The sequence below is a fragment of the Tachyglossus aculeatus genome, chromosome X3 (genome assembly GCF_015852505.1).
Source record: "Tachyglossus aculeatus isolate mTacAcu1 chromosome X3, mTacAcu1.pri, whole genome shotgun sequence".
NCBI classification, from domain to species: domain Eukaryota; kingdom Metazoa; phylum Chordata; class Mammalia; order Monotremata; family Tachyglossidae; genus Tachyglossus; species Tachyglossus aculeatus.
The window spans coordinates 12,110,374-12,120,994 of record NC_052099.1 but is presented as its reverse complement, the minus strand read 5'-3'; the positions used below and the strand labels follow the sequence as shown (position 1 = coordinate 12,120,994).

The 10,621-nt window shown below is 46.3% G+C and overlaps 1 protein-coding gene across 1 annotated transcript in view; it reads right to left on the bottom strand.

Annotated features, from left to right (window-relative positions):
- Window positions 1-7,963: 7,963 nt before the first annotated feature.
- Window positions 7,964-10,621, bottom strand: part of APC (APC regulator of WNT signaling pathway) — a 117,893-nt gene continuing 115,235 nt past the window's right edge. Inside the window, 1 exon segment of the mRNA XM_038770251.1 lies at window positions 7,964-10,621. Within this exon segment, the coding sequence (XP_038626179.1) occupies window positions 8,852-10,621 (1,770 nt within the window). The 3' untranslated portion in view covers window positions 7,964-8,851.

Below are 10,621 nucleotides of genomic sequence, written 5' to 3'. Positions count from 1 at the left end.
GACAGAAATCAGCCCCAGCTACACAGCAGGTACAGTGTAACTCGAAGACAGTTTAGCTCTCCGTGCCTCAATTTTCCCTCGTCTGTAGAATGAAGAAAACACTTAAAACCAGCCTCCTGGAGATAATGCCGAGATTAATTCCTTCATTCAATCGTATTTATTGAGCACTTACCGTGTGCAGAGCACAGTACTAAGCGCTTGGGAAGTACAAGTTGGCAACATATAGAGATGGTCCCTACCCAACAGCACCAGAGTGGCCATGGAAATGATCACCGATTTCTCTCAGGCACCTAAGACAAGGAGCCAAGCAAAGAAATATCTATTGGGTAGGGAAGGTAGGTGGGTAAGTGAAGTTGAATGACATCCCTTGCCCCGTCCTCTCTTACCTCCCTGATTTCCTACTACAACACAGCCCGCACACTTCTAATGCCAACCTACTCACTATAGCTCGATCTCGTCCATCTCGCTGCCGACCCCTCACCCATATTCTCCCTCTGGCCTTTAACCCCCTCCCCCTTCATATCCGACTGATCTCCACTCTCCCCACCTCCAAAGCCTTATTAAAAACACACCTCCTCCAAGAGTCCTTCCCCAACTAAGCCCTCATTTCCTCTTCTCCCACTTGCACTTGGATTCGCACCCTTTCTTCACCCCGCCCTCAGCCCTTATGTACAGATCTGTAACATTTATTTGTATGCTGAAAAGCAGCATGGCGTAGTGGGGAGAGCATGGGCCTGGGAGTCAGGTCATGGCTTCTAATCCCGGCCCTGCCCCATGTCTGCTGTGTGACCTTGGGCACTTCACTTACCTTGCCTCAGTTACCTCATCTGTAAAATGGGGGGTTGAGACTGTGAGCCCCACAAAGGATAGGGACTGCGTCCAACCCGATTTGCTTGTATCCACTCCAGCGCTTAGTGCCTGGCACATAGTAAGTGCCGAACAAATACCATAATTATTATTATTATCTATTTATATTAATGTCTGTCTCCCCCTCTAGATTTTTGAGCTCGTTGTGGGCTGGGAACTTATCTCCCAACTCTGTTATATTGTGCTCTCCCAAGTGCTTACTATAGTGCTCTGCAAACAGTAAGTGTTCAGTAAATATGACTGACTGACTTGCCCAAGGTCACTCAGCAGGTAAGTGACAGAGCACAGGATTAGAACCCAGGACCTCTGACTCCAGGCTTGTGCACTTCACCTCCTCCGTCCCAATTCTGTGAGCATTAGTACCCTCCAGAGTTGGTACTCTTGGTCTTGGCCGTTCTGTGGGGATTATGCTACTTCAAATAGACTTTTGTGGAGCTAAAGACACAATTCTGCTGTAGCCCCCTGAGGAGGAGCAAGTCACTGTAGAGCAGGGTCTAGCTGACGTGCCTTAGCCTGGAGAAAGATCACTTGGAGGTGGGGGATTGAGTCTACCTTCAGCTTCTTTGGACATTTTCTGAGGCAGTCCTAGACTGTTTCTCTAATAATAACAATAATAATGGTATTCGGGAAGCGCTTACTATCTGCCAGGCACTGTACTAAGCACTGGGGTGGATACAAGGCAAATCGGATTGGACACAGTCCCTTGTCCTACGAGAGGCTCGCAGCCTCAATCCCCATTTTACAGATGAGGTAACAGGCACCGAGAAGTGAAAAGACTGGCCCAAGGTCACACAGCAGCCAAGTGGTGGAGCCAGGATTACAGCCCATGACCTTCTGATTCCCAGGCCCTTGCTCTAACCACTAAGCCATGCTGCTTCTCCACTAATGATGAGGAGTTAGGGAATGTTCTTCCGACAACTACCTGTCTGGATAGACCAAAACTGTGATTCTAGAAGAAACAGTTGCACACAATTTCTCTTTAACAGATCACAGGTATGATGAATCACTGACTAATGGGCTTCACTATAGTCTTAATCCTCTTTAATCCATACCTTCCAATGAACACTTCACATAGAGTGCTTCAGTGATCTCAGCAAAACAACTAGAGCTCTAGACAGGGGAGTTAGCCAAGTTAACGGGAATAATTTTTACTGGACAAAACAGGGAAGGGCAACCAACCTGTCATGGTCTGTCAGCCGGTTATTTATTAGCGATGACTAATACAGCAGATGTGACTGTCTCACAAAACGGTGTACAATCTGGAAGAGGGCACAAACAGGGTCTGCTCAGAATCAATATGTTCCACAGCTGCAGATAAATGTCAGACAAGCGATTAACATTCAACAGGCATGGATCTTCTATTTCTAGTCCACATCAGGTTAATGGAATGAGCATGAAACCAAGAGAAAAGTATCCCTTTTTGTAACAGTACTGGAGTAGATACAAGCTAGTCAGGCTGGACACAGCTCATTGTCTTACATGGGGCACACAGTCTTGATCCCCGTTTTACAGATGAGGATTTTTATTACTAGTAAAAAAGAGAGAGTCAAGCAGAGGCATACCCATTCCATTCCTAGATTGGGCAGTGGCTAGTGAGGAGAAGGCAATCTGCTACAAGTCAAAACTCACCTGTGCTGGGCAGCAGAGGCATGGGAGAGAGTCGAGGGCAGAGACTTGAGTTTACCATGCGGAAGGTAGCAATGGTAAACCACTTTATTTTTACCAAGGAAACTATGGATACACTACCGGAATGATTGTAGATGGAGAGGGGGGCGTTCTGGGGGAGATGTGTCCGTGGTGTCTCTATCGGGCGGAAACGACTTGATGGCACACGACAAGACAAAAAATATGGAGTCAGCATGGCCTAATGGAAAGAGAACAGGCCTGGAGTCAGAGGACCTGAGGTCTAATACCACCTCAATCACTTGCCTTCTGTGTGACCTTGAGCAAGTCATTTGACTTCTCTGGGCCTCAGTTTCCTCATCTATAAAATGGGGTTCAATACCTGTTCTCCCACCCACTTAGACTGTGAACCCCATGTAGGACAGGGACTTTGTCCGACCCAATTATCTTTATGGTACTCTTCCAAGCACATAGTACAGGGCTCTGCATAAAGTAAGCACTCAATAAATACCATTGATTGACTGACCGATTGATTGCTTAGAACAGGGCTTGACACATAGTAAGTGCTTAACAAACAGTAAAATTACTATAATTATTAGTAGATTGTCTCTCTGGCTCCATGCAGAGCACTGTACTAAGCACTTGGGAGAGCACAACAGAGTTCATTCATTCATTCAATCGCATTTATTGAGTGCTTACTGTGTGCAGAGCACTGTACTAAGCGCTTGGAAAGTACAATTCGGCAGCAGATAGAGACAATCCCTACCCAACAATGGGAGATGGTGACAAAGGCTAACGCGCTTTAAGTCCCTCACCGATCACTCAATGAACTAGTGCTGAAATGATGTGCTTCTCGGAGGTAGGGAGAAGGGGCTCTTCAATAGCTTCTTGAGTTAGTCTTTTCTCTCAAGCATTTCTGTGTAGCAAGGGGGACATCCAGTGGCTACTTTTTTCCAGTAAAAGGTCTTTGGGGGTCTCAGGTTTGGGTCTGTTTCTCTGGCTGTTGTGTTTTTCACCCCCTCACCAAAATAAAAAAAATGATTATTATTATGCTAATAATAACCTCATTTGTTAAGTGCTTACTATGTGCCAAGCACTGTTCTAAGCACTGGGGGAGATACAAAGTAATCAGGTTGGACATAGTCCCTGTCCCACACGGGGCTCACGGTCTTCATTCCCATTTTACAGATGAGGTAACTGAGGCCCAGAGAAGTTAAGTGACTTGCCCAAGGCCACAGTATCTACCCCAGGGCTTAGAACAGTGCTTGGCACACAGTAAAGCACTTAACAAGTACCATAATTAGAGAGAAGCAGTGTGGCTTAGTGGAAAGGGCACGGGCTTGGGAGTCAGAGGTCGTGGGTTCTAATTCCGGCTCTGCCACTTGTCTGCTGTGTGACCTAGGGCAAGTCACTGCACTTCTCTGGGCCTCAGTTCCCTCATCTGTAAAATGGGGATTAAGACTGTGAGCCCCACGTGGGACAACTTGATTACCTCGTATCTACCCCAGTGCTTGGAACAGTGCTTGGCATATAGTAAGTGCTTAACAAATACCATACTTATTATTATCACTATTACTAACACCTTCCATTTCCCTTATCTGCAATTTATTTGAATGTCTCTCTACCCTGTAGGCTGTAAGCTCCTTGAGGGCAGGGGTTGCGTCTACCGACTATATCGCATTGTACTCTCCCAAACGTTCACTACAGTGCCCAGCACACGGCAAGTGCTTAATAAATACTATTGATTGATAAGAAAATCGAGTGTATTCATAGCTACAATGGGTATGACCAGAAGAATTTGGTCCAGTAGATGGCACCAGAGGGCACGTTAACAATTTCAAAGTCCACGGTTGAGCAGAGTAAATGGGAGTGAGAATGTGTCTGTTTTGCCCTTTCCCTTTCCCCACTGGCTTAGCTTCCCCAAGCTCCAGCTCAACCTAGACAGGCTGGTCTTTCACTAACTGCTGAGTAGAACAGTGCATTGCAATGTGCGTACAGCACTGTACTTAGCACTTGGGAGAGTATAATAATAATAATGGCATTTATTAAGCACTTACTATGTGCAAAGCACTGTTCTAAGCACTGGGGAGGTTACAAGGTGTTCAGGTTGTCCCACGGGGTGGGGGTAGGGGCTCACAGTCTTAATCCCCATTTTACAGATGAGGGAACTGAGGCACAGAGAAGTTACGTGACTTGCCCAACAAAGTCGATAAACACGTTCCCCGCCCACAAGAACCTTTCATATCCGTCCACTGTCTGCTCATTTCTGCACACTCCCCTTCCCATTCAGCTCGAGGTTTGCCATAAGCCAAAACTGCTCCCCTGCAGCTTATCTCATGGCTGTCTCTTGTTTTCTCTGTGAGGGTTTCCTGGATCTACTAGGCTGTAATACTCATGTGGGTATTTCCCCCAGGCACCGAACTCTGCAGCTGAATCAGGTGAGAGATACACCCATTGCTCTCAGCAGCCCGTTATCTCCCTGCCATATATACTGAGACCAGCACCGATCTCAGCAATGCCCACAAGCACCCTGCTCCTGCCCAAAGGGCCCTAAAGCCCTCTGGATTTTCCTTTCCCAAAACAGGAAAGGACTGGAGACCACCACCAAGCGTAGTCCTCAGGATCCTCCAAGCAGCCACAATAATTACTCATGATAAGTCACAGTCCCTGCCCCATATGGGACTCACAGTTTAAATGAGAGGGAGAACTGGCAATTCACCTCCATGTTAAATGAGGAAATTGAGGCACAGAAAATAATAACAGTAATAATTGTGACATTTGTTAAGTGCTTACTGGGTGTCAGGCACTGTACTAAGCACTGGGGTAGATAGAAGGTAATTGGGTTGGACCCAATCCTTGTCCCACATTGGGCTCAGTCTTAATCCCCACTTTACAGATGAAGTAACAGGCACACAGACGTGAAATAACTTGCCCAAGTTCACATACCAGAAAAATGGTGCAGCTGGGTTTAGCTGTATCTTCACCATTCAAAGCAGTTCAGCTCCCTCTAGGGAGAATTCAAAGCCCCTAAATGGTAACCTGACCACAGGATAGAACAGTACTGAACCCCTTGGTGTCTGCATTTTTGTTTTTTGTTTGCTTTTTTAAAAAATGTTTTTACAGTATTTGAAAGGACTATGTGCCAAGTACTATTCAATCAATCGTACTGAGCGCTTACTGTGTGCAGAGCACTGTACTAAGCGCTTGGGAAGTACAAGTTGGCAACATATAGAGACAGTCCCTACCCAACAGTGGGCTCACAGTCTAAAAGGGGGAGATACAAGTTTATCAGGTTGGACACAGTCCCTGTCCCACATGGGGTTTCCAGTCCCAAGTCTGTTTGCTTGTTTTCACCTAGCCACGCTGCGTGCCCCTGACCTGTATTTGCGGTCTCGTGTCTAGTCCACCTTTTCCCTCTGCTTCCATCTGCTCGTTTGTCATCTGCTCGTTTAATCGCTCTGCTGGCTTGTCAGCTTTCTGGCTGTCGGCCTTTGGATCCAACCACCTTCCTAACCCCGCTTCCCAACCCACCCCTTAGGATTCCACACCCACTAACATCTGGCTTCCCGCTCTTTCCCCATGCATTCTTTTCATTGGACAGTCCCCCCACAGTTGGTCAGCAGATTTCTCACTTTCCTTATGGGGGTAAGTATGGCCCTGGCAACAGTGGCCTGACTGGATCACTCCTCACCAAGCACTCACCTGTCTGGGATAAAACCTAGGGGCGGGATGGGAGGAGGGGGAGATTTGTTAAGGTGAATGTAGCTATGAATTTTCTCTGTACTTTAGCTTCAACCCTGAGGGAATTGGAATCTTTTCTTCTACCCTCAACTATTCTCTCAAATCCAGTTAGTGCTCAGTAAGTATCACAGGTTGCTAAAGAGTTTATCCAAGAATAACTGAGGCAGCAGACCTCTGAAGATGACCCTTGTCAAGCAGGGAGAAAGGGAATGGTGAAAAGGAGCTGCTAGTTGATCTTGGAATCTCTAATCCTAGAAATGAATGTATTCTCTAGACTGTGTGTTGTGGGCAGGGAATGTGTCTGTTTATTGTTTTACTGTACTCTCCTCTGAGTGCTTAGTTCAGTGCTGTGAACACAATAAAGGGTGACATTCTACCAGTGCTGTGTACTTTGAATCGCAGGAGGCACTTTTGGTTGACTTACAGAGTTGTCTAAATGTCTTAATTCTACTAATCACCGGGCCAACTACTGCCCAAAATGGCACGGCCTCCCCCTCCTAGTCATTGGTTGCAATTAGATGCTAACTTGGGTCTGCCCTCCCCACACGAAGTCCCCTCATGGCACAGCTACCCCCCGCCCCCGCCCCCCCCCAACCTCCTCCAGCCAGATATATTCACAGATTGGGGGATTTCTTTCTCATTCAGTTTTAAACACAAAAAATGCCTGCTGCTGCCTCCCTCAGGCAGTCATAACCACAGACAGAAGAGCCCCAGCACTGGGGCATTTATTTTTATTTTTTAAATACAAAGAATGCCAAGACAATCTACAAGGCAGGCATGGAGTTAGGGATGAAGTGAAGACAGGAATTTTCTTCCCATTTGTAAATGAGGCAACTTGTAATTTGTAAGGCTACTTTTAAAACCATCACCATAGTCCATAGAGTTGCATCAGAAAGTTTTATAACAAAAGGTCTTTTCTTTAAGGAATCAAGTATTAAAGATGTTTTATATTGTCTTTTCAGGGAAGCTTCATTTTCAAGGTTTCTCGTCTCACCGTAATTCAGATAGTTGAGTGTGGGGAAAGGCTCTAAAACTATATAGAAGCCCCCAAGGAATGTAAGAAGTATTTGAACTTGGCTTTAAAAACTTCACATCTTTAAATTCTGAAAAACACCATGCCCCTTGCTTGTATTTTTGCTTTTAGAATACAGGAGAGAAGTCTACTCTTTAGCCTAAGAAAATATCCATAGAGGGCAATTACTGAAAATGATTTTTAAAAAAGCGCTCATCTATTTCAGGAGAGAGAAGGGCAGAGAAGCTACTAGGCAAGGCAGAGTGGGAGTGAGGAACGCAACTTTTAGCACTCATTCTGTAACGTGGCCAAACCACGGTCTCAACTATGAAGTGACGACACATTTACTGGTTCAACTCAAAAGGATGTTGTGTGGAAAAATCTCCAGTTTTTCATTAATATTATGAAAGGGGACTTGCTTGTATCTGCCTTTCAATGGATCCACAAGAAGGAAACGTAGGTGGAAGAGCAGTGAAGGCCAAGAAACAGTGGTTAGAACTTTCCAATCTAATTATGTAAAGCAGAGTATGTGTGACTATCATGATAGGGTAACTCGGGAATAAGTACGCTTCAGTGCATATAGCTTTCATCAGTAAAGCTAGGTGTTGTATTTTGTTTTGTTTTTTTAAAACGGGGAGAATAGAAAATCACAACAAAAGGAGGCTCATTTGAAGAAAACGGCTTCAACCACAAGATGAAATAAGACCATGGATGTCAGCAGAGATTACATACAGTAATAATTTATTCTGAAATGTTCATTTAGTTTCTGTTGAGACATAACCCATGTCTCATTAATAAAAGAGCAGCCATCTCACCTCAAATACCAGAATATACAACAAGTTACAGCATAGCAAAATTTCTACCTACTTTCAGATAAAATCTAGTTCAGGTAAAATAATTTCGTTCCAGGTTTTACAGTTACACAGATTTCCTTTTTTTTTTTTTTGCAGAGCACAAACAAAGTAGTGTAAATTGTTACACCATATCTACCTATGCACGTCATTGTGACCACAGAACTGTTAATCATACTTTGGAAATTGAACCATCAGTTTCATTCATGCAGAAAAGCAGGCTGGGAAAGCTTGTTCATCGGGAACCATATTACTGTGAATTTCACAGCCACATGATTAATTATAGGGTTAGATGGATTCACAAAACCAAAAACAGATATTTTTTCTCTTTTTTTGCATAAATAACACCAAATTTTTTCCCTGATGTGAGTTTAGTCAGTTTATAATCTAGAAATGATTGATACATGGCATTATATCGTATCTTCTCTATAGGTAATGTTCATTATTTTAAGACAAGCAATAATTAAATGACCATGGCATGGGATGCTTCTTAAATACAAGTAAAACATACTGTACAAATATACTTGCTTTACCGACGACTTTTCTTCCCTAAACTATCAGGCATCCCTCCAAAATATGACCAGTGAAGACAAGGTATGCTATCAAATATGGCTTCCAGAACAAAGACCCTCTAACAAGAATCAAACCTATTTACAAAAGATTCTTCAGTCTTCTTTAAAGTTTCATTTGAAACAGAATTTCTACATAGCAGTTGTAAATAATACATCACGTTCTTTATTCACCCATTCCGGCTCTCTCAAACAGAAGTTACCAAGTAAGATCCAGAATGGCGTTTAGGGCTTTGAGTTCCACCGGGCTCTGGGTTTTCCGTTTTCGAATCCCGTTTCTTTGTGCTATTATTGACTGGGGTGGGGATCTGAGATGGCCGGGCTGAACTGCTGTCTGCGCTGCTCTTCCTAGGGCTTGGATTGTAATTGAAAGGGGTCACTCGGGCAGCAACGGCTCCACTTGGGGAACTGTGCTTGCTCGAGCTGCTGGAACTGAATGGCGTACGTTCAGGGACGGAACTTTCCCCCATCTCTGGAGTGGGGGTTGGATTGCTCTGGGCCGGCTTGCCTTCAGTCCCCTTTTTATCCGGGCTATCTAGCTGAATGAACGAATTCAGGCGATTTTCCAAGCCTGCGGAGCGAACTGGTGCATTGCCATTTCCTGCATTTTGTTTCCCCTGACTCTCTTTTGCCTCTTTACTGGTTGAACCGGCCTTCTCGGAAACACTGTCAATCACCGGGGGAGTGTTTCCCGTGGGAGATCTTCCTGATCTAGGGTTATTGATGGGACAGTCCTCGATCCTCACCCACACGTCCTCTGTCTTAGAGACGGCGGGGGCCATTTGATAAACTAGAGTCTTCGAGTCCGCGCCATTTGGGGCGCCCGAGGAGGCGGCCTGAGGCGTATTACCTGCAGGAGCCATCTCGTTCTCCTTGATTTTTCTCCACGTTCCTTTCGCCGGGGCTTGGTTTTCTTTAGCCGGTTTGGGGCCCACAGGAGCACTCACCTGCTTCTCATCTTCACTTTTGGCTTTCTCGCTGGATTCTGATGAAGCAGAGAGGATCGAGGAAGAGCTTCCAGTTCTTCGCCAAGTGCTTACGCGAGGCAGCGAGGAGGAGTGTTTGCTGTGCTCGCGCTTCCAAGTTCCGGATCGATTGATCGGCAGCCTGGACGGGCTTTCGGAGTGGGAGCGAGCGATATCATGGCGCTTCGCTGGCCTTCCCTCACCAGAGTCGACACTGGGGTTGAGAGAGGGAGGCAGTTTGCGCCAACCCCCAGCCTGGACCGACGGGTGCGTGTCGGGAAGGGACGGGCTTAACACCGGAGTCTGGGCCTGGGATCTTGTGGGCGAATCCGGTCGCGAAGATGGAGACAGGGATTCAAACGAGGCAGATTCTTCCAACTTTCTCCTCAGCGTGGGGCTGGGGGCTTCTTTAATGAAAGTGGACTGCCGCACCAGAACGGGTCTCTCCGATCTGTCGGATTCACTCCCGCTGGATTTGGTTGAAGACATTCTGGAGAGCTCTACCTTTTTATTCGGCCCACTGCTGCTGGCCGCCTGGTTTAATCCTTTGGAGGCAGACTCACTTCTGGGAATACTGCTAGGGTTCTTGGACAGGCCTGTTGGTTTGGCAAGATTCTGCTGACTCATCTGCCGGCCCGGAGACGTGTACGCCATTCTTCCCGAACCTGAGGACTTGGTTGAAGCAGTACTGGGGGATGACGTCCGGGGCAGTTGAGACAGCTTGTTGGGAGGACTTATTCCGTTTCTCCCGGGAGAAATGGAGCTTCGCCCCGGAGACTGCATGGGCCTACTCAGTGGCTGCTGAGGCGGTCTAGAAGGAGTAGAATCTCTTGACCCTGATCTGGAAGGTCCTTTACTTGACCCACCCGCTTGGGACGGCTGCCGGTTCACCGGGCTGGCTTCCGATTTGATCGTTGGCTTGGCCCCTCTTGGAGAAGTTGTGGCGGGCTGGCCTTCGTTGGGGCTTTTGGAGGCTGGGGCCTTCAGCGGGGG